A 27,745-nucleotide genomic window follows, 5' to 3' on the forward strand; every position below is an offset into this window, starting at 1 on the left:
ATTCTAACTACTGCTAAAGAAAATTTGTAAGATTTGTAATCTGCAGGTATATTCAGATGTACCCATTTTGCTCTTCCTTAAGGAACAAATACCTTTTGCCTGAATGTCTTGGTTGGTTTGGGATCTTGGTGGTGTTCAGCTGTGATTGACAAGAATCATCATTCTGTTTGTAATTGTTTATGTAGACTTGTGAATATCTGTCAGCAAATGAAGATGATGCATGCTTTCCTTAGTAACTTTTTACTTTGTATATAAAGACCTCACTGACTTTTCCCAGGTCATCTGATCTCTGTCTCCAGCATATGAAACTGAAGGTCATAGCCTGAGTTTCAGAAAATGTTTCCGGGACTGGGACAACCTGTACTACTATGTAACTATCCACAGCTGTGTGCAGGAGGTACAGGAGGCATAGGAGATGGTTGTTGGATCATTGTTTTCTGCCTGGTGGTTTGTCAGATGATAGATTCCACACATTTGCCTCCCATTGGCTACCCAGGAAAATCCACAGAGGACAATGCCAGGACAGGAGTACAAGTAGGGACTGGGGAGTCTTTCTCAAGAGGTGTGCAAAATCATGTGGATACCAACTGCAGTCAAAGGGAATGTTTCCCTTGAAACATGTTACAGAGGCAGTCTGCTGTGAGCTCATTTTGAGTTATTCAGCGGCCTGCCACATGGCATTATAGTGCATTAGGGATGCCCTTTCTTTTAGGTGTGGTAAACAGTTAAATCTGGTTTATATGATGCCCAGATTGACTTGGCAACTTGTTGAGGTTTTTGTGGCAAACTTTTGCTTTCGGGAGTTGGCAAAATTTTAAAAATCTGGAGTTGTGACTTTTAATGTAAGGGGCATTCAGGGTTCTGAGGGAACTGGAATCCTCTCCTGGAGGCGACTGTACTTACCTATCTAATATTTAAAACTGTTCACTTGAAAAAAGGGCAATATAATTTTGTCTACATAGTTGCTTTATTTACTTGAATATAACATGAGGTTCCCCCCCTCCCAATCAGCATGGCGGGGGGGCAGGAGCCTCTTGTCTTACATTCACATACAAGTAAATACCCTGTGAAATACATTGTCTATCATTAAATGGCTGCCAAAAACAGCATGTGCTCAGTAATGGAAATCAACTATAAAGTTGATTTAAATGCAGCCAACACTAAGCATGGCTATAAAACACGTGGGCCACATGGGGCAAACATACTGATGGGAACCTTTCATAAAATAAATAAATAAATAAAAATGCACTTAGCATCCTACACTTACAAAGCTATATATTGTCGCGGGTTGGTGGTGCTGGTGGGTCTTTTCCCCTTGGGTGGGTTTCATAAAGGAGGTGGCTACACATGCATAATGGTTGCAAGATTTTTGTTTTACTTACACGTCAACAGAATGGACACGTAGGCACAAGTCAAAACAGATAACGATTGCGTTGGGAGATTGGGATCAACAGCTGCGGAGACCCTCTCAATACAGGGACGAATGAGGTCTTAACGAGTGCACTGGGAAGGGGTACACCGGGGAATTTCTTAATCAGTGGCAGAGAAGCACGTCAAGGCTGGCCAAGCCTGGGCAGGGAGGAAAAGCTCCTCCTCAATGCGTGGACGAGCGCTGCTTCTGCTAGGCGGAAGCTTGCACATGGGTTTTATAGGCTGAATGATGTTTCTCGCATGATGGGCATGGATTGGTTAATTCTTCGTGCCTGCTTTTGGCGCACGCGGGAACAAAGTAACAGAAAAAAAAGGGATCTCCGAGGGCAGGGAAAACTAGCTGCACGGTTTTGCAGGTTTGTGCTGATGGCACAGTTTTTGCACAAGACGCATATATTGAGCATCCTTGTTTTACCGAGACATCATATCACAGAAACAGCTGCATATCAAAAACATACAGCTACATACATTGAACCCTTAAACAACATACATTAACTTCCCACAAAAAAAAAACCTTTACAGAAAACTTTTTGTCATACAGAACCCCATGGTAAAACTGTTACCTCAGTAACCACCTGAAACTCTGCACCTCCCATCAGTCCTCTCTGGTTTTGTGAAATAAGTGTGTCTAATCCTTTTTCCTCTGCTTTTTCTCTGTCTCTTCCTCTCTCTTCCTTGTAGTATTCAAATCCACCCTGGAATAATTGGCAGTAGCACAGCCTTAAATGCCACCACTTTTCCAGCAAAGGACAATGTCCTTCCTGACCATAACTTAAGTATTTTCCGTATGCTTGCAGTCGCCTTTTCCCATGCTGTGTTACTTTCGTCCTAGCAAAAATGGGATCCCTAGCACTCTGTTTTCTCTTTGTCTTATTTGATAGTCCAACTTCTTCAAGTCCCTCCAGTTCCCCACTCCCATTATGGTGCTTTTCACTCTGTTTAGTTTAGTCCCCATCACTCCCTCATCCTCTGACACATGCTTTAGCACCCTTTCCATTGAAAGTCTATCTCTAATTACCACATTTATATCATTGATGTATAGTGCTCATTTAACTTCCCTTCTTCCTCATAGCTTTACTCTACTTATGACCTTGTCCTTTCTTATTCTTTGAGTTAACGGTTCCATGCTGCACACAAATAGTAGTAGTGGTGACAAGAGGGCATCCTGCTCAATCCTGTATGGTTTTTAAAGGCCCTGCTTAGGTACCCATTAATTTGGACTTGACTCTCTGCTTTTCTATACAATAACCTTATCCACCATATACATTTCTCTGGGAACCCCATTTTTCGTAGCACTACGAATATGTACTCATGATCCACTGTGTCATATGCTTTTTCTAAATCTACAACTGTGTTTGTTTTCCAGTCTTGGATGTGGAACAGTGCGTCTCTGATCGTTTCGGAGGTACTTCTACCTGGTACTGCATGTACTTGATCTTCATGTATTATCTTCTGGAGATTTTTTTTTCATCCTCAAAGCCAGAGTCTTATCTGTTACCTCATAGTCCATATTAAGGAGTGTAATCAGTCTCCAGTTTTTCAGGAATTCTTTCTTCCCTTTCTTGAAGAGTAAGATCACAACGTTTCTTGTAAAATCTTTTTCTGCCTTTCCTGTTTCTGCTATTTCCTTGAAAGCATCCACCATATCTCTCCCTACCCATGCCCAAAACATCCCATAAAATTCCATAGGCAGTCCATCTGCTTCTGGTTGTTTTCCTCTTGAAGGTTTTTAAACAATCCTCCAGTTCCTTTAAGTTTATCTTTTCTTCTGTTTTCTTTGCTTCTTCCTCCTATACTTTGTTTTCAGTATTTTTCAAGAAATCCTTCATCCGTTTCCAGTCTGTTTCCTTCTTCTGGTATAGCTCTTTGTAAAATCTTGTCACCTCCACCACCTTTTCCTGCTTTTTCACCCAGGTACCACCTTCTTTCTGCACTGCTTTAAGCTTTCCTTTTTCTGCTTTCACTTTGGCCAAAAAGTATTGGGACCATTCTTTGTTTTGTCCCACACAGGGTGCTTGTACTAAGAACATTTTTTCTCATCTTTCTTTTAAACCAGGTTTCTAACTATTGCCTTGTTTCTTCTAGCTCTTCCTGTACCTGTCTTCCTTATGTGGTTTTCTTTAGTAGCTCCTGTATCTTTCTTTGCAGCTCTCTTAGTTCTTTTGTTCTTTTCTCTGCACATCTCCAGCCTTTCTTCCTGAAGAATTCTCCCTTCCTCTTCTTCACCATCATCCACCATTCTGTGGCACTCCTGACATATTTCTTCAGTGCTTGCCAACATTCATACTGTCTTGTGTATGCTTGACATCTCCTCATCCTGTAACAGCTGCACATTTAACTTCCACAGCCCTTTCCCTCTCATGGGGCTCTTTCCAATATTCGTTTCCACCTTCAGCATCCAGTGATCACAAAAAGCCATGTGTCTTTCTTCCTTATTCCTGTTTCTTTTGATACAAACAAAGTCAGTTTTTAGTTGTCTTTCCACTGGGGTCTGTTCCAGTGAAAACTTTCTCCCTTGCCCACACATCTCTTAGCGACTCTTCTTTTATTATATTTGTTAACAGTCTGGATGAGCTGTCTAAAGCTCTATTTCCTCCTTCCTCTATTCTGTCACCCATTTTGATTATACAATTAAAATCTCCCACTATTGTGCACTGTCTCCCTGTGACCACATAAACTGCTAGCTTTCTAAGCAGCACATTCCTTCTCTCCATTTCTGATGATGCACATGCATTGAGCATATCTAGTTCTGTTCCCCTGACTGATAGTATCATTCGTAACAATCTGCCACTGATGACTCTTTCTACCTGCTTTGCTTTCAGCTCTGAATTCCTGAATAATATTGCTACCCCTGCTGCTTTGTTTTTATTTGTTCCTAACCAGCAAGATATGGTCCCCATCTCCACTTTTTTGCAAAGTGTTTATAATCCCTCTCTCCTGGTATACCACATTCTGGTAGGCAGATTGTTTGCCCTTCCTTGGTTCAACACTGGTTCAGTCTGTTCCCATATTTTCCTTGTTCAGATACTCCTGATGTTAAGTGAAACTAGTGTCAGTGGCATTTATGCTTGTTTTAAAATGAGTGTGCCCGCCCCTTTAAGGTGCGTCTGTGCTGCTGCTCAGTGCGGTAGACTACTTCTCCTTCTTCAGCTGCATTCCTGTAGCATGTGTAAGCCGCCAGATTGTTTTTCTGTTTAGGAAGGCTTGCATATCCTTGCTGCTTCCTGCCTTCTGGTCTCCACTCCTGGACTGGAGCTCAGAGGCATTAGGTTTCCCTCGTTATCAGGTTTCTTCTTCCTGATCTTCAGCCCTTGTGTTTTCTTTCTTTTCCTGGCCTGTCTCTCTGGTTCTTTCTCTTGCTTCATCTCTGCTTCTGTTGTCCCCACCCCAGCATCTGAGCTGTTTGCTATCACTGCCTTTCTTTCCATTCCAGCTCTTATCTCTTCCTGTGCTGCCTCAGTCGCAGATATTTCACTCTTCTCCTTTTTCCCCCTCCTGAAGGGTTTCTTCCACTGTTTCTGCCTTGGTGTCCAACCCCTCCTCTCCTCTGCAGGGTTTTGCTGTTCCTCAGGGGGTCTGACTACATTTGCAAAGACTTTGGGGCACCTACGATACAAATGTCCCTCTATAAATAGTACATTTTAGGGACTTACTGCTCTACGCTCCATCTCTTCATATCTGTGGCACACCACAAGGGGACAGTGCATGGAAAGGTGTCCAACTTATCTGCAAATGCTGCACCATTTTGGTTGCCCATGGGTGCATTATAAAAACCCTGGTGTGCCCCAGTCTGCATCACTGGAAGGAGCAGCACCCCACTTGGGCTCCACTTGACTGCTTGTAAAACTACTTGTGCCCTTTGAGATCCTTCCCAGATACTGTATCTGTCCCTTACTTCCTCTGCTAACATTACCCTTTGGACATATTTTTCCATCCATCTTTCTATGTCTTCTGCCTCTGTTAAATCTGTGTATATTCAAACTATAATCAGTCTTTCTCTCGACTTTTCCCCTGCTATGAACTTTATCCCTCTTAATTCCTTCATCCCATTTTCCTTTTCATATTTCTTCCAAAACTTCTCATAACCTTCTTCATCCTGGTAAGTCAATTCCCAAGTCTTTTGATTCGAGAAAACAGTCAGGCTGGTGAGATGCTCCTCCAAAATCTCAAACAGTACCCTTTTCCAGGAAATTGTATCTGTTCATCATCGATCCTATCTGCCTCCTACTGCTGGCTAAAGTTGCCTTTATCAGCAGCCCCTTCTATCTAGCTTCTCTTAGTGCCTGTTCTATATTGTCCCACTGTTCCACTCCCAGTAGGTTGGCCTCTTGTCATGCTCCCACCATTCTCTGCTTTTCACCTGTATTTTCTCTTGCTGCTCCCACTCCCCTCTGCTCCTGTCTTCTTTCTAACCTCATAACTCTCATCATTGCTGCCTCTGCCATTGCTCCTGCTGTCACTTCCTTTCTTCCTTTCTTCTCTACCTTCATCCACTTTCCATCTGTCTCTGGATCTTCATTTCCACTCTTTTTAAAACTTTTTCCACCTCATGTTTGCTTGCCCACCACTGCCATTGTTTTTAACTTTGGGTTTCCCTCCTCTATTCATTATACCCCAAAGCTCTATTGATCCCTGTCTCTCTGCCTTTAAGGTTTTCAATGCTGATGGGAACCTCCCTTTTTTCTTAATGAAAATGTTGTGTGTTCCAGGTCAAATTAGCCAGAACAGGACCAAAACTCTTTGAATCATCCAAGAACCATATGTGGCCCTCCCATGAGAATAGGTGCAACCCATCTGAATAAGATATGGTAGTTGCATATTGTGCTTGGTCCTCCTCAGTGCTGACTCTAAGTTATGGTGAGCCATTACATCTAATACATTTTGACTTGCTTGTAATTCCCACAACTGAGCTGCACCTTTCTTTCCCATTTCCAGTGACTCCTGTGTCTTCTCCAGCCTTCAGGTTCCAGTCATGAGTGAGGGTGCTGATTGGTATGTGGATCCTTTGTGGGAGTATTTCTGGAATACACAGCCCTACTAAGTAGTGGTGATCTCTGGGGTCACCATGGCTTGAAATAATACTATTGTCTCTGCTTGGGACCAGCCCGGTGAACTCTAGTGAGCTGCCTGGTCTCATATAGGTGCTGTCTAGCAACCTTTGAGCACATACGCAGTTCCAGCCGCGGGCTGTGTCCCTGGGCCTTGTGCACTGGGTTGCGTTCAACCCCGAGGGAGGCACCAACACACGCCTGCCACGACTTAATCTCCTTTTCAGTGGTGGGGCTCCTGCTCGGGGCTTCTCGCTGACCAGGTGCTACCCTTTGCTGGAGTTTTTGGGGCTCCACCTCCCCTACACCCCAGCCATGCGCCAGCCCTCAGGACCGCCGGATGATGGGTCACCAGCCTGTCCCTTTTTGACGTTCTCATCTGCTCTCTTCTCTCCTTGCCTGTCCCTCAGCGACTTCTCACCTTGGATGACGATGAGGTGGGGGATCATCCTTGTCTCTGTACCTGTTTTCCCTTTTGAGGCTTCTGCTGTGCTGCCTCGGCTCTCTCTCTTGACTCGGGGTCACTTGAGTTCCCTCCCTGCCCCCATCCAAGCTCCGTGCACCCTCCAAAATAAAGTAATAAAAAAAAGAAAAAGAAAAGAATAATCAGGGTATGGGCTTCTGTCCACCCCACTCACGGGTCTGGCATCTGTGATCCACAAGATCCCTCAATGTCGTCTGTCCATGGCCTGGCTGTCCTGCCAAGTCAGGTGTGTAAGTCTTCTAACGTGGTTGAGACCCCTCCTGCGGGTCTTCGTCCATCCTCCTTCCAAGCTGCAAACCCTGTGGAGTTGCAGCCCGGGGAGCAGCTTCTCTCTGGCTTCAGCGTCGCTGCCCCCATCTCCATTTTCCCACCACCAGCTTTTAAATCTGCCAGGCAGCAGTTTTTGCTGATGTTATCTGCCGGCACCATTCCCAGTCAGCAATAAAAGCAGGTGATGAACCACACCGGTGGCCCTTCTTGGCACAGCTCTGCTTCTCCTAGGGACGGTAAGTGTGCCCTCTTTCCAGGTCTTTGTTTCTTTCTTTGGGTAGGTCAGCCCTGCTTTGGGACCTGCCACAGGAGGCTGCTCCAGTGCCTACATTTTTGTCCCCCTGGGACAGATATATATGAGCATTCTGACTTTGGACTAATGTCATGCATAATTTGTACTATATACAAGTAGGTAGAGAAGTGCTGCTTAAAAGTGTGTTTATGAAGTACCTGTGCTAAAACTTGCATGAGTTTGAAAAATGGTAAACGGCATCAGTTCTGGATGAACTGAATCTGTGGGTACCTACAGTGATTTCCCTATATCTTCAGGTTACTGCAGGTATGTTTATTTTTAGGTTAGTGCTTTCAGATTTGCTTCTCATTTCCATGTGCTCAGGGAGAGCAGGGTGTGACAAAGGAAGAGGGGAAGGGGCTGCAAGGGAAAGAAGTTGGGAGGCACCGGGCAAGGGGGCTTCCTGACCCCCACTCCAGATTTATTTTCCCTACTGTAGTAGTGGAAGGGGACATATTCAAGGTAAACCTCTGATAAGTAGAATCTATACCTGGAAAAAATAACAAATTTATAAATTTTCTATATATAGAATGAAATTATTGGGGGTCATCTTTTATATTCAGGTTGTCTTGTATTCAAGTAAATATGGTACATTTCTACCCTAAGCTGTCTGTGAAGGTACATTTTACATGTGTGCTCACAAGTGATATTGTTCATGGTAATTGTTTAAATACTGTTATTTCTATGCACTAGTTATTAGTTTGTATTTTAAAAGATGCTATTTAACTTGTATTAGTTGACAAAATAGAACACTATCTTTACTAAGTTCTGTATGCAGTATGCATTAAAATACTTTTAATTGTGTGAATTTTATCAAAGAGGTAGAGACATACTATAGATCAATATTAATTTATATCAGTCTAGGCTGAATCCTTTTCGCCTAGGTAAACCTGGAGAGAAACCACTGAAATAAGTGGGTTTGGGTTTGTTCTGAAGTTGCGCTGATACAGCCTAAGAACTAATTTGATTTCTTAATGCATACACATCGCAGTATTAGAGCCTGAAACTGGGGATCTCGTAAAAATGCTGAAAACGCAACAGAGCTTGTCATTTTCTACATACATACTACATTTTAATGGACTCGCCATCCCTCCTCTAGAATCTGCTTTTTATGCATCTGCCTCTGTGGATGGGCTGGGCAGCCCAAGGAGCCCATGATGCAAGGGCATTTATGCAGCAGAGAGGCCTTCATGGTGTGACAGGAATGTTCTGCAGTGTGTGTCCCAAGGGCAATGCAGCATGTGTGGCAGAGAGGGGTAGGTATAGAGCCTGTTCAGAAGATAGGCAGTCCTGCCGCATGCTGTGATTGTGTATACTTCCAGTTCTGTGGGAAATACATAAAACAAAGCAGTTTATCAGTAAAATGTAGCTATTCAAGAAAAATATAAAATGGAAGCATCTCATAGATCATTTATCCTGTATGCTTCCCATAGTGATCTACAAGCGCTAGTTGTGGCAGAAGGTCCAAGCTATTTTATCTTAAGACTGAAGGCTACGTTTTTCCTGGACATAGGAATATGTATCATGGAGGGCCTTTTTTGGTTAGGGCAGTATATAAACCTGATAAATTCATAGCTAATATACAGAATGCTTAGCTTTTAAAATGATCCTCTCATCCCAGAACATCATAACATCTTGCAAATTATGTGTGTGTGTCTGTGTTCATGCCTGCAGGCACAATGTATATTAGAGAATATTTTTACAAGAATTGTCCTTGCTTAGTTCAATTTCTAGTGGGTGAAACTTGGTAAATAATGTCTCCTCAATCCCACAATACAGAAAATGGCTGTTAACTAATTGAAACTCCATGTAGAATTTAGAAAGGCAGAACATAACTGACCAATCTTAAAGTTGGCTAGAATTCCCAGGCTTAATTATATTTGTGAAAATTGCTGTGGGATCTTAAATGACTTATTGTGATTATACTTTGTCAGTGTGTGTGTTAGTCTTTTACTCTAGTACTGCATCTCCCTACCACCTTGCTGTGATATTACCTCATTATTGACTCTGAATCACAAATGCTAATTCCCACAGGAGTTGTTTGTTTGAAGGCATCTCATCTAAGAGGAGGCCCAATTATGTTCATCTCATGAATTTTTGAGAAGTTGTAGTTGAAAGTTGTGGCTAGTCATAGTTTTTGTGCTCCTACTTCAGTAATGGCAGATAAGAGCTTTCTACATTTTTCTTTTAAAAATTCAGTTATGTAGCATGGGAGTGGGAGACCCTTTTATACTCAAGTTGTCAAATACTTTTCAATTAAAAAAATAAATCTTACAACTATTTTGAACTTCTTTTAATTGTTTTAGACTTTGAAAATTTCTCAAAGACAATCATTTTTGGTCAAAGACGTGTCTTTTTTTTCTGGCACTATGAAAAAAACCATTCTCACTTGACCAGTTATAAGGTCTTGCAAATAATTGCTTCCCATTTGTGATATACAGCATAGTCTTTTGATCAGTTGTCAAATCCCGTCTTCCATCAGTACTGTGCATGCAGTTCTCAGTGCCCCACCTATGTAGTCCTAAGGCAGCTTGACCCCTGGACAGTACACAGAAAAAATATTTTTTTCTGCTGCTTTCCTACATTGAAAAATAGGCTTTGGCCCATGTGGTGATGCATTGTATTAAGAACCAAGGACATTATACACATACTTTTTTCCAGTGATGTGCCAGAGATCTGCCCCTTGGGAGCAGACTTGATTAATCCAACCCCACCCATTTGCCTTAGGTGCTAGAGTCTCAGGGATAGCTCAGTGAGCAGAGGGAAATTCCTCTGTTTCCTGCATTTGTTTTGCCTCAGGCTCACAGGCAAAGGCAAAACCAGCTGTGGAGGAGCAGGAGAATTTCTTTTCATTCCCTCAAGCTGCCTGAGATTAGCAGGAGTTGAGGCAAGGTTCAGAAGGAGAAGATTCCCCTCAGCTCCTGGAGCTGCCCCAGGCTGGGGGACCCTGAGCTGGGTTGGGGGGGAGCCCCACAGGCCAGGGGCCACCATGATGGGTAGCAGGGGCAGGCGCCTGGCTGGGAGGACTTTCTCCCTTGCTTCTGTGGCAGCCTTTGAAGCAATCAGCAGCTTGGAGGTGGGGAGGAGAGAAGGCTGCCAGGGTCTGAAAAGCCCACACCACAGGGCCTTTCCCTCCCTCCATGTCCTGTGTAGACCCTGGCGAGGGAGGCTGGCGATCTGTTCCTCTTCTCCCCCCCGACCCATTGGCCATCCCTATGGGCTGATAGACGCAGGCAAAAGCAGGCTAAGGAACAGAGGGATGAGGTAGTTCCTGCTCCACTGGGGCAGGCATCCTAGTCCAGGGCTGCAAAGCATGCTGGGATGCTGGGGGACTGTGAATTAACTTGAACCAGAAAGGGATCTGGGACAAGTTCCATAAACTGGTTTGACCTAAATCAGTTAAATCTCATACTACATCCAATCAGATTTATCTTGAAGTGGTTTTGGTCATTTTGAAAGTGGTTTTTGTGCGCTGAATTTCTATTCTGTTACACGTTTAAACCAGTTTCTGATCTTTTAAACCAGTCTATGTGTAAGTTCTGTCCCTAGCCTTAGATTACATGTATTGGATATTAGGGCTTTGTGAAGCTTTGGCCCCTGATTCAATTCGGCAGAGACTTGGCTGAATCTCTGAATCAAAATAGAATTAGGAGACGCTTTTATCTCTCCAAATTGAATTGGAACCCTCCAAATTGATTCGGAGAGATCTGATGATTTGGACATAGACGCAGCTTTAAATATGTTTTCTGCATACCTCAAGGTAGCAGGTGGCTCACGAATGCTGAGATGCCGGGGCACATGAAGGGTCCCATAGAAACACGGGAGGATCCCCAGTGCGCTCAGCATTAGACCCAGAAGTGGACCAGAAGCACTTCTGGGCCTGCTGTGGAGCGTGGTGGGGGTCTCCCCTGCACCTCTGTGGCTCAGCAACTGGTGCCTCCTGGGTCTGGTGGGGGGGCACCCAGGGTCCCCCTGTGGCCGATTGCTAAGCCGGGAGGGCATGGGGTCCCTCCAGCGTGCTCCCTGGCAGACCTGGAAGTGGACCAGAAGTACTTCTGGCCCACTTCCGAGTTTGCCGCCAAGCACGCAGGGGGGCCCCCCGCGTTCCTGTTGGATGCTGTATCTGTCCCAGCATCGCAGCATTTATAAGCCATTCCTGATACCTCAGGGTATGTAGAAAAAACGTTTAAAGCCATGTCTGTGGCCGACTCGCTGATTCTCCGAATTGGCATTGAATCTTAAGATTCAGATTTGGCCGAATTTGAACTGGGGACAGTGTTCTGAATTGATGAATTGAATCACTGTCCCCAATTTGGGCCGAATCCAAATTGAATATGACCTGTTTCACACACCCCTATTGGATATGGACATATACATTTGGAGGCATTTTAAAAGGGCAGCAGCTGTTACAGTCTAATTTATCATTCCTGGCTTGTTCACATGTAACAAATCTAAATCACTCCAACTTTAATGCTGGATGAAGCAGTGTTAAATTTGGGGCAGTTTTGCCACACTTGCCTGGCTTGTCCACATGTAATTAGAACCTACCAGCGTATGCATTTTTTTTTTTAAATGCCTCAAAATGTACACATGTCCATACCCATTAAGAATAGGTTAGCAGTCTTGGATGTAGGACCAACTCTGCTGGAGTCTTCTCTATTCATATTGTTTTCCATTTTGATTCTGACAATCTGTGAAGTTGGGTTACCTTTCTAGGTGTAACCTGCAATTTTGTTTTGTATGAATAATTGTTGATTAGTTCACACATAATAATTTTTTCCTACTCTCAACTAATACTATTAGTTATTTTAGTTGTGTGATTGAGGCCTGTATTAGAGGGCTTCAATTATGAAGATAAAAAAAAAAATCAAATAGCTTCTCTACTCAGTGAATACTGTCCTGCTTGTGCATGAAATCAGTCATAGCTAAAAGCTAATATAAAATGCATAAGAGGGAAGAATTAAAGTTGCACAAGAAAATGAGTGCTTGACTTGGTAACTGAAATCGGAATACTAAGCAACATTATTTTAATTTAGCTTTACTTAATGCATATATCATCTTAATTTTATTAATTTAACTATCTTTTAGTTGCTCATCTTTCTTTCATTTGGCAAAAGTGAACTTTAGCATTAGCTGTTTATTTTCCACATGTATTTTTTCCAAGAGGGGCATTTAATACCTCCTTAAAGTGTCAAATGTACTTGTAAGGTAATATTTGTTCATTAAGATCCCTTAGCTGTGTCAGAGTGCACTGCTACATTTTTAAAGTCATAACAGGTATCTTCATGAGAACTCTGACTAGACTTTTATAACTTCTGGCCACTTTAGGCTGTGCTTTCAAACATCTTTCAATGAGTTGTTCTGTATTGGTACCAGTTCCCGACTGATTTGAGGTCTTTTAATTTTTTTACCACCAATACTGATTAATATTGATGTATAAGGAAAATATGAAATCCTTTGTATTGCTTTTGTTCCTTGCAGAACTCATTTTCAAGTATTTTTTATGCTGTGGAGAAACGAGTATAATTTGGACCTCCATGTAAAATGCTTTATGTAATTTTAATTGAGGGTTCTGAAAACTACAGTTGAAAAGTTGAGAAGTGGAAATGGGTAATATGTATGTATTCATGTATATTTAGCATTCCTGATTAGGCATTTAAAGGCATATCAGGAAGAGGGGAGAATCTTTAATCTGCTTAGAATAAAGAGCAAAAAATTAGAACTAAAACATTAATAATTGTACTGCCACCACACTGCTTTATTGCTATTTTTTTAAATCCTTTTCATGGAATATCCTAATGTTAAGCTTGAGCAAATTCCACTTACATAGGAGGGGAAAATGAATACTTCGTAAAACAAATACCAACCTTTTGCATGCATGTCTTAAGATAAAATTGTAAAATAAGAAAGCATATGTTTAACTTTCTTAAATCAGTATTAAGAGTAAGTAAGCCTTCTCCATTTGTTCTTGAAAGAAACTATTACTGTATTCCAGAGTCAAGGTGCAATAACTGAAAGGCTGAGAAGTTTCAGTATGCATGATTTAACAGCTATTCAAGGAGATGAGCCTATAGGACAGAGACCCTATCAGGCTTTACCAGAAACCAGAAAGAAAACCAAAAGTTCAGTCAGTGAATCTCTGGGTATGTATTATCTTTCTCAGACTTTGCATCCCTTTTGTGCCTTTGAATTCTGATAAATGAAAGAGAAGGAACAAGTACTTTTTTGTCTTTAAATATTTGCAAACTGTCTCCTTATTTAAAAAAATTTGGTATTCATAATAATATTTTTAAACCATGTAACTAAGGTTGTGGATTTGTTTTATCTTGCAGGTTCTTTTCTTTTATAAAAATGAGGGTAAGGTATGAGAACAACTTATTTAAGTAAACTACCTTTGTTGAGCTACTTAAGTTCAAGTTTAGTGAAGTAGAAGACAAATATTTTGGATTCTATTTGTAACTGTTACTAATGGTAGCTGTTCTGAAATTGAGTAAATAAGTATGAAAGGTAAATTTACAGGTTCATAATGTTGGCAAAGTCACTGGTTAAAAGGTGAATTTTCTTGTTTGGCAGTAACAAAGTTAGTCATTAAGTTGTCACAATACAAAAATATTGAAACAATATGTCTTGTATATTTTAGACTGTATTGTATTAATTTTAAATGAAAAAGATATATATTGTAGCCATTGGTGGATCTAGGATTTTGAAAAGGGGATGGAGAAAGGTGGGGTGCATCATCACCAGGGATCCAGGTTTTCTGGTTCCCATGTGAAAACAGAGAAAACCACGTATTTCCCATTTTTATTAGAGAGAAAATGGATCTTACCTTTTAGCAGAGAAATCTGCAGATTTCCTGGTTTTGCAAGGAGCTCTGCAGGCTAGCAGAGTTCCAGCCTGCAAGAGCTAATTGCAAAAAGGGTGGGAAACCTCTAGCCCTGCTTAGAGGGGAAGGGAGAGGGGGAAGGATGGGGTCTGAGGCTTGTACTCACCCTAGGCTTGGATCAGGCTCACTGTTCATTCGTGGAGCCTGTAAGGTAGTGGGGCTTGGGCTTGCAGGGCAGGGTTGGGTGGGAAGCTGGCTGTGAGAAGCTGGCTGGGGTATGATTGAGAATGGAGTGGGGTGCAGAGTGCATCTCTATGTCTGCTCGCAGGAGCAGGGCTGGAGGGGCTGTGGGCAGCAGTGCCCCTCTGTGGGCAACACATGCACCACCCAGCCGGATGGGGGGATGGGGTTTGCACATGGGCGCCACTGCCCCGCATTGTCAGTGCCACATCCCATGCTGCATTGCTGGTGCCAGTTGCCCCATGACTGCTTTGCCCCCTCCCCCCCCTTTGGTGTCCCTCTGTGAGCTGCACACATGCCGCCTGGCCAGCTGGACAGAGTGGGTGGAGGGGGGGACTTGCACAGGGTGGCCGCCACCACCCCATGCCACTGCCACTGCTACGGCTCATACTGCTTTGCCGTGGCTTGTTGTACATGAGGCTCTACAGGCAAGCGACGTGGCAGTGGCAGCATGGGGCGATGGCAGTGGCAGCCACTGTGTATGAGTGCTCCCCCCACTCTCCTCTGTCAGGCCAGCTGGGCAGTGCACGTGCAGCCCGGAGAGGGGTGCCACTGCCATTGCCCCCCCAGCCCTGTTCCTGGGAGCAGGCACAGAGACGCACTCCCCTCCCACCCCATTCTCGATCTAGATTCTCCCAACCCCTTCCCTTTCCCCCACACACACTTACCTGCTAGTTTGTACGTGCCTGTGCCTGCGCCTGCATGTGTGAGGCTGGGGGGGGCTATTGTGGGAGGGGTACCAGTAGGGCTGGGGGGAAGCTGTAGGGAGTCTTTAATTTTAATCATGGATTTTGCGGCTTTTATCAGAGAATTTGCTATTTGTTTGTTTGTTTATAATCATGGAAAACCAGGATCCCTGATCATCACGTAACACAAGTGACTTTTTTTCTGGTTAAAAAGAAACTAGAAGCAAAAAAAACCCCCCAACTTTACTGGAATGTGTGTTAATTTGCTATATAATATATAACGTAAAAACACAAAGTAGGCAAAAATAGTGTGTGTGTGTGTGTGTGTGTGTATGTATAGTTCTGTTGTTAGAATCAACTGTACATCTTTTTCAAATTCATAAAACAAAATTAAGCTTTTCTGAGCATCTTGACAGTGCATCCAATGCATCACTAAAGGTTATTTTCACTCCTGAGTTAAAGTTCACTTGAGTTAATATTTGTAGTCAGGGTTAAAAACAGTCTGCTGAGCTATGAAATGGGAGCTACCGTACCAGGAGCATCTAACAGGCAGCAGAATTGCAGAAGAAAGGATAACCTTATCAGTGGAACCATTAGAGACTATTAAAAACGAGAGAGCGTTGCTAACGCCCATGGAATGAGAAGTTGAAATGAAATGCGGAGTGGAATCAAAGGTGGATATGACTGCATCCCTTACCTGGATTTACCCTTGACTGTAGCAACTAGCAGCAAACACTTAAGATTCTAGGAGGTATCTTGTCTTCCATTATGAACGCATTGTGCTTATGAGTCTCCGTGCCACTTTAAAGAAAAGATTAGAAAAGTTCAGTTGCAAAAGTTCTTTCTTGTACTTTGTGGCTGAAGCCTGACTAAAATATAAATAAGTTACTGTCCCTTGCAAGGGAATAGTTCAGTTTTATTTTATCTAGGTTTTTTTTGTTTAAGTTACAAAATGCCTGGGATAAGGTGTGTTTTCCCATAAAACAGTGCCTGTTAATGGTTATACAGAACTGTTCTGGAGAATAAATAATTGGTAGGGTAGGTGATGATGATTGAAATGGGAAGTGCACTTACCCAGAGGCCCTTCTTGAGAGGATAAATACATTGTGCCAGTGTTTGCTTCACAAGTGATGCAGTTACAGCTGCTGTGTACAGGCCACTTCTCTATGCTTTGTACGTTCTTGAATTGAATTGCTTGAAAGTGCTCAACATTCCAGTCTGCAAAAGAACTATTTTAATACAAAATGCAGTAATTTGTCATAAATTAGCTGTAATGTTATTGTATTTATGCTAATTTTTAACTTAGTAAATTATCTTGACTTTGCATTTTGTATGTATTGTCCACTCCTGGATCCAAATAAGACAGGATGGGCTTGTAGCTAAGCTTTGTTGCTATACAAAGCAGTTTGCACCCTCTAGTGAAAATCTTTGGTAATATACTCAGTTAAATTTAGGGACAGATACAGTCAAGTTTGTACTCAACATGAGCATAACTTCTGGATGAGGTAGTTGTTGTGAGTCTTGAGAAAAGCATTGTTAAAATGAAATTTGGATGAAGAATAATTTAAAAATAAACCCTCCTAAACGCTTCAGAACACTGCAGTTAGGGGATCTTTATATACTTTGCCTTATTTTACTGTTTGTACTTTATATTCCCTTTTAGCACTTCTGTCTTCCATTTTACCTGCTAGAGCTTATGTTCCTTTCTGTTGGATTTATTAGGATTGGATTTCCATTATTTTAAGCATACTTGTCTGGCAGGCTTGAAATAACTTCTGGAACCTTGCTATTTAACTGTAGTATGTTATTGGGTATGTCTTTGTTCTTGAGACATGACACTTAAAGAATTATGTATGTGAAATTTGAAGAGCTCATTTAAGAAAAATGAAAGAGACCAGAGCAAAAAACCTGATTAGTAGCTTCAAACATTATTTTAAATACAGCTCTGAATTTGCTATATGCACACAGTATTTGCCGCTAATCCCCAACTGCAGTAGCACAAAGAACTCTTCCAAGAAAACAGTAAGTTAGAGGAGTGACTAAATTATTAGTGGCAGCTGGACAACTCTAAAAGGATAAATGTGTCATGGCCAAAGACAGACCTAAGAACTGTGTGATCAGGGCAGTAAAATGCTGATGTACTTAATTTTAGAGCACATTGCTGTTTGCAGATGTTTCTTTTCTATTTTGAGACAGCTGATGCACAACTATTTTAGCTAGATAAAGAGTATATGTCAAAGAAAAATTTTTCATCTAGTTTCAGCAAAATTAGTGGATCCTTAACTAACTTGAATCTTCGTTGTTTTATTTTGCCTATACAAATTAAATATTGTGCTACCATTCTCTCTATAACCAAATCTCTACCCTATGGTTTATTCTTAGGTTACAGGATTCAGTTAGAGAGAAATTCTGGAGATGATAAAACTGATGAGGAAATGGATGGGACACATTCAGAAGATGAGATGTTTGTTCAGAGGGGCCTTCGAAGATCTCAGAGCATGAAATCTGTAAAAAGTATTAAAGGCCGCAAAGAGGCAAGTGCATTAGTTCACTAACAATATTCGTTTTTATTGGTAATAAAGTAATTTTGAAAGGTAAAAAGTCCAAGCATGCACACTCTTTTATAATTTTAAAATGTTAGAGTAATTCAGCACTTTTAATTGAAATATAAAACACCAAATGTAGGTATAGTCCAGAATATTTTCCTTCTCCACATAGGTCTGAATTTAGTTCCATTTCTGGCTTCCTAGGAGAAATGAGGGAAGCAACTACTTATTCAACTAAACAACAAACAGGAAAAATATGGGGAACCTATAAGAAAACATTGAATAAATGAATTTGAACAGTGCTTTTTAAATGCATGTTTGTCAGAGTGCTGGAGACCTAACGTCTGGAAACCACTTGGAAGGAGAAAGTAGCCCATGTATTGTAGTGTCTTCATTTAAATATGGATGATAAACCCTGCTGCCCCGTCATAATGCAGAAGACCAAGTTCCTTTTTGTGGCTCTTGTGGATGTATTGAACAAAGAGCACTAAACCTGGTCTACTTGGCTTTGTAACAAAAGTGGGGATAAAGAATCAGCAGTTTCAGTCAAATTACCAACCAAATATCCCACAACATACAAGTACCCTGCTTCATTGCAATTCCTTGGCCCTCAACCAGAGTGAAAAGAGGACCTTCAGCATGCCCTAAAAATGGTCATATTTTGGCTTTGTTTTTAGACAGAAAGGAAGGTGAGAGGGAAAAGAGCACTCCCAAAAGCTGTTTCAAAAGGAATGTCTTGCTGGGACCACTCCCATTTCTATACTGAGTGGGATATATATGTCTATGTCTGTCTATATATATAGATAGATAGATAGATAGATAGACAACAGAATGACAACCAGAAGAAGGTAGCCTAACAAGCACATCTCAGGTGATTTAGGGATATGTAGTATGGTGGTTTGAACACTCCTGGAACACAACAAGTAATGAGTACAGATCCTAGAGAACTAGTGTCAGGTCCTGCCCTTGAGAGATGCCGCCACAATCTTTACCATTTAGTTTGACTAACATCAAATCCCAGGGAAAACACATTGCTATCATCCGGTTTTTGAGGTGACGACAAAAACATGTTCAAAAGAAATGGCTTTTTGGTTTAAGGCAGCAGATGATAAAACAAAACTGTCCTGGTTACTAGTGCTACATGACTGTATACCAATAGCTGAGGGTTCAACAGATATTACGAGGATATGAGCTTTGTGAATGTTAATAACAAATGACCAGTTCACTTTTTTTTATCTTGGCGATTTTTATGCTGTTTGAATAGCAATACTTGATTTCTAAACCCATTTTTTTCTTTTCAGATACGTTATGGCTCATTAAAATATAAAGTGAAGAAGAGACCTGCGGTGTATTTTTAACTGTATTCCACTAATATCTGAAGATAGTTGCTGTATTTTAGTAACTTGATTCCAGCATATCAAATATCCAGGATTTGTATATATGAGAACAGTAAACATGGTTATAGGACTTAGTTTTATCAGTCTAAATAGCTGAATATGCTACTCTCTCAGCTTTTGTTTAATTGCTTATCACTTGGACATGACACTTACATTTGACTAGGTCAGATTCTAAGTTTCCACACTTACTCATTTAATTTCTTACAAAATGTAATGACAAAGTGAAGCCTGACTTTCAAAGGTAGTGAGCTGCTACTACTTCCATTACCATCAGTTGAAGTTTTAGGTATTCAGAACTTAATGAAAATTAAGCCCATTCTGTCCCCTAGTTTACAATGAAAAAGAGATATACTTGAATTAAACTATTTTTCCCAAACTAGGATTTCTGAAAAAGCCTTTATATTGGCATAGAATGTACAGTTCAAGGAACAATGGATAAGGATGCAGGGAGGAAAAAGGGAAAGCCATTTAAACTTGGCATGTCCTCAAAGAACCTTCCGTTATATTTCTGAGCTGTAACATAATTACATTCTAAACATTATTTGATGCAAGCCAGGTGTTCACACAGCACTTTATCTGTACAGATTTGCACAGTTGTTTACTAATTTACAGCTGTACATGTCATATTAGTGATATTTTTTTAAGTTAGATGAGTGGTTGGTTTGTAGTAGGTTTTGTATTTTGTTGTTGTTTTTATTCCAGTAGTTAAATCCTTGTATTGTCATCTGTTTCTTTTGCATCTTCCATATGCTTTAATTAATTGTCACTGTTTGAGAACTTGGCTGGGTGCCTTTTTGCTTTTTAGGAAGTACTTTTCCTCAAGCACATTCAGATATAAAGCAGCTTATTTGTAATAGTTTTCAATTTCAAGTTGTGGTAGGAAAAAGATTATAGCAAGTACTTGGTATTGGAGACCTGAGTTGTGATCTGCAACTCCAATTGACATGAATAGCTTCTCAGAAATGAATTGGAACCCTAAATCGACTAGGTTTGTGTTGGATTATTTATTTGGTGTCCTACATGGGTTATAATTAGTCTTTAGAATTTGATTATATGGTTTTGCTTAATTTCTTTAGTATTCTTCAGTTATTACTAAGGCATGTGCATAATTTTCCAAATCTATTCTCCAGCTAATTCACTACTACAACCAAGTGTCTGATATTGCAGCAATAGTACAGTACAGTACAGCACAGTAGTGACTTTGGATTGTTGCGTGATATGAGACTGATTCTGAAGAAACTTTTTTTACACAGATATCTCTAACCAATACAGACCGGAAAATACTATGTATAGTTGTGAAGTGGTACATGTATCACTATCTTTTAAAAGGCTGCTGTCTTAAGATCATGTCAATATATCTCTCTGCTATATAGATCTACTCCAAATATGATAAATCTAAGCAAAGGCTAGAAGTGCACCGATATATCAGTTGCCTATTGGATCAGCACCAATAAAAGGGGAAATGACATCAGCTATTGGCTTTGTTTTGGTCATTATAGCTGATAATGTTTACTTATCATCATGCCTTCTGGCTAGGGCCCTGGACACGTGTTCCCTCTCCCCCATGAGGCCAGAGCCCCTAAATTCCTCTTTAGCTTCCTGCTCATTTACCATCCTCACATACAAGCTCAACACAGCCTCTAACAGATCCTTTAGGCCTGTCCTAAGATTTTTCCGATTTGAGCTGTTATTACCACCAGAGCAGGTCTACTGGTGGAAGCATCTTCTGGGTCATTAGTATAGCAAGCTGTCCCATCTTGTTTTAATCAGTATCACAAAGATTTTCTCTGTGTAGAGTTGCATGATACAGGGTGCATCTACATGAGACATTTACTGTGGAAAGGACAAATTAGCTCCGCAGTGAAGTCTCAACATGTGTGGCTCTGTTAGGTTGCAGTAAACTAATAAGAACTGCTGTAGGTTAGTACTTGTAAACACAAGTACTATCCTTTGGTGGCATTGTTTAGTGCACAGCAACTTGTGTAATGTTGATGGGTCTGGCTGGGGCATAAGGATGCTTCAGTGAGAGAGGACTTGCCTGCTGGCCAGCCCCACACTGGAGCACCCTTGTGCCCCAGCCAGGCCCTCCACAGTATGTTGAATTGTGTTGGAGGAGCCCTGGGCCAGCAGGCTGACCCCCCAGCTCCTCTGGTAGCTTGGGCTGTTCCAATCTCACTCACTGTGGTGTGGTCTCAGGCACACATGTAAGCACAGCACCTGGGAGCAATGAACTCTGGGGCAAGCTGTGCCAGAGTTTATTGTATCGCACTAATTGTACAAGTACATATGCCCACAGTGGTTAAGTGTGGCTAATTTATATTAGTATTACCTTAAGTAGAGCTGAAATGGTGAGAATTTGGAAGTCTAGTGCAGACACCTAACTGAGTGAATACTAAAGCTGTTGTACAGAACAAGTTTAAAAAAGGCACTACTTTTTAGTTGGTATCTGTAGCATTCCATGAGGGATTAAAAACAACAAAGTTGACATAGCTTCGCTGAAAGATTTCATGAAACAGTTACAAGGAAGCAAAATGTATACACCATATATTATTAGGACTTATTTTTCCAAACATTTTTTACCATTCCCTTCTTTTTCCGTTCTTGTATCAAGCCAGCTGCCATGGTATTTGAGCATTATTGGCAAGGATTTATCCCTTACATCCTGTTAGATTTGAATTGTGCAGCAGAGACCTTAATTTTTACACCTCTGAGATACATGTGACCTGCAGGCTCTGGCTACCACCCCACTCCCTCAGTTGCTTTTGCCATGGTAGCCAGGTTCTTTGGGGTTCCTCTCTCTGTCTTCCAGCTTCTATTTCCTGTCCCTGCTTCTGGGAAGTAGCAGGAGAAGGCTGGAGTTCCCATGTTGTGCATGCACTGAGGAAGGGAGCTGAGTTGTTTGTGCTGCATGCACATGGCAAGAGGATCCAGGCTTCTCGCACACAGTGGGTGGCACACATGGCCAGGAGTGGGGGTGGGTGCAGTGGTAGCAGATGTGCCTATGATGTGAGGGGAGGGAGGAGAAGGGTTGCCTCTGCAACACATAAGGCCAGAAGTGGGTGAGCCAGGCTACCTGTATGATGCAATGGGAGCTCTTGGGGGTGAGGGCTAGCTTGTGGCCCCCAGGCTGCCATTTTTAGCACAGAGATACTGATACACGTGATGCTGGAGTCTGCTGGATCATGGTAATTACCACACTCCAGCAGACACAATTAATTGAGTCTGCTCTGAAGTTCTGTGCAGCCTTGCTGCACGTGTATTAGATGCACTTAGGTTCTTTGTACTTCGGTGCTACCACAGTCAAGTTAGTATAGCTTTCTCTGTTTTGATTTAGGTTTATTAGCCTATGACTGGCACTTAAGAAGGTAGGGGAGATGTAATAAAATTGTTGTCATTAGGAGACATTAACCTGATGAGGAATGGTTCATATTCAGAAACTTTTCTCGAAGTCTACCGCAACCATGCAGTTGGTCCAATAAAAGCACCTGCAATGATCACTGCCTCTTGAGAAATTAACACCTTTTACAGGAGTGGCAGGCCTCACTTTTCAAGGCTGCCGATTTCAAGTTTTCTGCAGCCTCATACACATTTTGAAGAGTCATTCTCTTGAGCATGAAGAGTCATTCTCTTGAGCATAAAGAGTCATAAGAGTCTACAGTCATTTAAATACTACCCATTCTGTTGTATGTCTTTTATATGTAGTGGCAGACTCCTGGTCAGTCTACAACTACTCTGACTTACCAGCTCAATAACTCCAGAGGCCGTATTGATAGCATCTCTTCTATGACGCAGGTTTTTTCTACAAATGTTTAGATTAAGGGCTGAGATTTTTCAAAGCAGTGCAAGGGTTTTAGCTGTACGCCTTCCATTTAAAAGTAGCCTAGTGGCTTGGTTGTATATGTTGGCAGCCAAACATGACATTTTCCATTGCAGATGCAAACCTGGTGGAAGAAGGTATATTAACTCATATCTGTCGTTATCTCTCACTGTCTTTGTCTTGCTCCTCACTCCTCTTTCCCCCACCCCTGCATAATTACCTTTTTTTGTTTTTTACCACTTGAATGCCACATTGCACTCCCAATGAGCCCAGCACCACTGAGGAATGGCTATTTTACAGTTCAGTAGGAAAGAATTTTATGCATGATCTTGGTCAGTTCCATTCCAACATCTTCTTTTTGAGTCTTTCCAACAACCTGATATGTTCTTTGCTAATTCATCCCATACCTTGAATGATGTCTTTGAGTTAGTTGTATCATATCTACCACTCAACCTATTTATTACCTGTTTTCTTGCCATGCTTGACATTTGATTGACCTCTTATCTGAAACATTATATGTTTTCTAACCACATATATATATGTCAAGGGAATTTTCAGAATTTGGGCTAGCAACACTGAACACATAATTTACATAGTTCTAGCCAGCAGATATCCAAGAAAAACATTAAATAAAGGTAGATGTTGACTCCTAAGGTGGTTCCACTTAATTTGGTATGTTTTGGAAATTAAAATATGTAAGCAAAATAGCCAAAATAAATGCAAGAAGGCATTTTTCAGAAAACTCTGGCCCTTTTCTACTGCCTGGCACTATTTATAGTTTCAGCTACTTAAAGATTGCAGTTTATGAAAAGGTTCAAAACATTTAGTCAGAAACAGTGATGGATTTTGTGAACTGTTTTAACTCTGTTGTTAAACAAAATTTCATCTTAAGTGTATGTAAAACTATCAGCTTCTACTTTTTACCAAGAATGTGTTTAACTCTTTCGGTATACTGATGAAGAGGTAAAGATTTATCTTTGCAAATAAATGTAGTTCAGAATTTAAGAGCAAAGTAACTAACACTGCTGACAAAATGGTCACTTTTTTCCCCTACCTCTGAGTGATTAAATATTATCCGAAACCTACCACAAAAGTAATGAATTTAAGTTGATAAGCATTATTGAAAACCTTAAAAATTAGGCATATTGAGTGGTAAATTAATACTAGATCTATTCAACAGTGGTAATATTGTGACGAGATGCATTTTATAGTTTGTTTTTATCAGTTGAGGTGTCAGTATTCCTAAAGTATTTTTTTCTACAAAAGATGCATATTCGTGAAGGTAATATTCATAAAGCTTTGAAGGACTTTGCAGTACTGCAATTCCCCAGATTTAGTCTACGTTCAAACTGAACATAGTAGCTTTAAGAATCATACAATATAAGCTTTAATTTTTCTATTGTGTGATTAACTTGCTGTCAGCTTGTTTACATATTTGTAAAAGAAAAGCCTTTAGGATTATTCATCAATTTATCCTGCTTTTTTCTCTTAATAAAATGCTATTTTTAGCAGGATACAATGGGTATCTTATTACTGTGAGTGTGACTTTTTTAAAACAATGTAAAATAAACAGCAAATTTACTAGAAATTAACTTGTTGGTCTTATTTTTATGCATCCCCAGTCTTGGATTAACATTACTTTATCAGTGTTAGTTAACTCCTACTCAGATGCTCCAAACCCAGAACTTTGCCCCAAAGACATTCCAGTGTCATCCCCAGTAGCTGTTCTTAAGACACCAGTTTCCAGCATGCCTGAGAGCAGCTCCTGGAGATGACCCTGAAGCATCGTTACTGGCATATTTTTGGGTGTGGAAGCAGAAGTGGGTGGATAGGTATGGGGAACTAGGATGTGCTTGCACCGTGCTGTACACATGCCATAAAAGCAAGCTCATGAAGCTACTGGGGGGCAGGGGCGGAAGGAGTGGGGGTGGAAATTCAGGACTGCAAGTTAGTCTGTGTAGTCTAGCCATTAACTTATTTAATTAGAAGTTTTCCATTTAAAAATAATTCTATACACAGTTTTTAGGAAAGTGCTTCTCTTTGGGACGTGTATATGTGTTTATCTGGCAAAGGTAAATTGCTTGGGGAGGGGGGGGGTCTCGTTTTGAATGGGAATTTTTTTTTTATTCACCAGAGTAGAATGCTGCGTGGGTTGCATGTGGTCCTTCACACTTAAACTTTTGGTTTTAAAATCTCACTACTACAGGCTGCCTTCACAGATCAGACCTGAAACTTCACAAACTTTATTAGGCTATGTTGTTAAGCTTCGTTTATAAGTCATAGTATTTTATTGATGGCATATATTGGGTCAATTTTTGTAGCCTGTAGATTTCCACTGTTTAAAGTCACATCCATACATAGACTTTACATAACAAGGATGCAGAAATGTGATTTAAGATGGGATATTCCTTGATGGTATGTATTAAGTACATGTATTTGATCCCCTTAACTGTGACCCCCCAGTCCAAACACATGTTCACTAATGACAAATAGGTCAGGAGGTCGAAAGTTTACTTTTTCCAGGCTTTTCCAAGCCTTGTTTCAACTGTGCATGCTTGAACAGAACATCAGAATGAATAGAAATCTGGGCTCTACATATTGTGTCTAAAAAGGTTGAGAACCACTGTTCTAGATGGACTAAACTACAATGCAGAAAGGTAAGTCCACAGTTGAAAAGATTTATTGTTACTTGAGTCCATTAAAAAGGGCCACTTTTTGTAACAAGTCTAGAAATGACAGATTTCTGTCTGGCATTACAGAGAGAGGTGATCTGTTTTCCAACAAAATGGTTTTTTGTCAGCAAAAATTGATTTGTCAACACTGAAACCTACAGCAAGGATTGGCAACCTGTGACCCAGGGGTCAGATCTAGTCTGCAACAAATTTTACCTTAGCTGACAAAGAAGAATATGGACAGAGAAGTTTATATATCCTGCAGTTGGTCACTTTTTTGTGTGAGAATGCACCATCTAGTGGATCAGCTGTTAGATATTGCCTCCAGCCTGCCTTAACTCAGCTGTGTTCATGGCCTGGGAGAGGTGCCAATTGTGTCCTATGGGAAAGTAAGGACTGTGTCCTATGGGAAAGTAAGGGTTGGGTAATTTTGGGTGGCTCCTGGAGCTCTTAACTCCTGGATTATCTGCACATTAACACCTGAAACTAGTTTTAAGTATTAGTGACTCAGTTCAATATTATTTCGCTCCTGGATAGTATTATCTTTGCTCTGTGTTAGGCAGCTCGTGTTACACTAAGGTGCAGCCATTGTAGGGTACACATTGGTGTAAATACACACACCCCAGCACCCCAGATTTCCCCTGCCCCCACTTGTGGCTGCTTGCAGTGTCTGTCCCAGGGGAACAGGTAGGGGCTAGGATTCTTATATTTCAGGCGTCTGCTGGCCTGGACATGTGACACATTCCAAACTCGAGCTAGCACTAACACCCATCAACATTTGTGCGAATCACAGTGTAAGGTGTAACAAGGACCTAACATAACATACACCTAAGGGGACTCATCATCTGCAATACTCTAGCTAACATACACAGCTCCATATAGGCCACACAACTCTGCAGGAAATGGTTTCCTAGTTTCTTCAACCATCTTCTTCTCCAAACACTCCAAAAGGGGTCAGCTGAAATAAAATGTACTCATTTATGCTACACAATGAAGAAACACTAACCTGGAGACATATCTGACCTCTTAATTCAGCAAGTTCAAACCTACTACCACAAATACCCAAGGACAACCATGTAACACAAGAAGAAAAAGTGGAATCAGCTATTGCAATAAGAGCCACCTCACAGTGCACCAGCAGCAGAGGGAATCAAACCAGCAGCACTCAAAACATTATCAACCTGTTACAACACATGCTATCCCAGTTCTGAGATGATTTTTTGACAGTGTTGGTCCAATAAAAGATGCCACCCTAAGACATCCTCACCTAAGAGAAACTATGCATCAAGTCTGAGAAGAATGGAATCTCTGGTTAAAACTGGTTAAGAACTGCCATTTACTGTGTCAGACCGTAGGTCCATTGTGCCCAGACTCCTGTGTCACACATTGGCCGTGTGTGGAGGGTGAAAGGCAGAGTGAACTGGGCACCACTAAAGTTTTCCCGCTGTTCCTCTCTCACTTGCAGTGTGTACCATTTAAGGCATAGGCAGTGGGTGGCTGGGGAATGTACGTTTGCACACTTCTGTGCTAAAGGTGGGCTACAGGGCTGCAGCTCAACCAGAGCATGGTCTGGGAGCAGCAGGGGTGGAAGTGGCATGACTTATGCACTCACAGTGCGTACCCATTTGCCATGTGCCAAAATATTTTTTGTTTTATTTGTTTTTGGGGTTTTTTCCTCTTAATTTTGGGGCAGCTAAGGTGGTTGAGGCACCGGCACTGAAGAAGGCAGCAGCCCTGCAGGCTTATTTTATATCTCTGGGTTTGAGCATCGTGGTGGCAGGGGAAAAAGGGATGTTTGTAGCTGCGTGTGGTCTCCTTGTGGGACACAGAGCCCACCCTCAAGGATGTGAATTTTGCTGCTGTTGTTATTGGGAGGGTGAATATAGGGATGTATCCAAGTATGGTGCTGGTCTTGGCAGGGAGTTGGGGAAGGTCTGTAGGTGTGTTTTCACTTCTGGTTTGGAGATTTGTATGTAAAGCTTATGGCAAAAAGGTTGAGAGTTCAAGGCTGGGTGTGGGCTCCTGATGGGTCTGAAGAA

General features: G+C 41.4%; 1 protein-coding gene across 5 annotated transcripts in view; it reads left to right on the top strand.

Moving 5' to 3' along the window:
* REEP3 (receptor accessory protein 3) overlaps positions 1–24,622 on the top strand; it is a 129,762-nt gene extending 105,140 nt beyond the window's left edge. For all 5 annotated transcript variants that reach the window (XM_090058306.1, XM_090058304.1, XM_090058303.1 and 2 more), the window contains 3 exons: positions 13,521–13,668; positions 17,657–17,808; positions 19,122–24,622. In XM_090058306.1, coding sequence (XP_089914432.1) covers positions 13,521–13,668; positions 17,657–17,808; positions 19,122–19,178 — 357 coding nt within the window. In that variant the 3' untranslated portion in view covers positions 19,179–24,622. The remainder of the gene's footprint in view (positions 1–13,520; positions 13,669–17,656; positions 17,809–19,121) is intronic.
* The last annotated feature ends 3,123 nt before the right edge of the window (positions 24,623–27,745 follow it).

Source organism: Crocodylus siamensis, chromosome 7, assembly GCF_052110815.1.
Source record: "Crocodylus siamensis isolate JL-2025a chromosome 7, ASM5211081v1, whole genome shotgun sequence".
Taxonomy (NCBI): domain Eukaryota; kingdom Metazoa; phylum Chordata; order Crocodylia; family Crocodylidae; genus Crocodylus; species Crocodylus siamensis.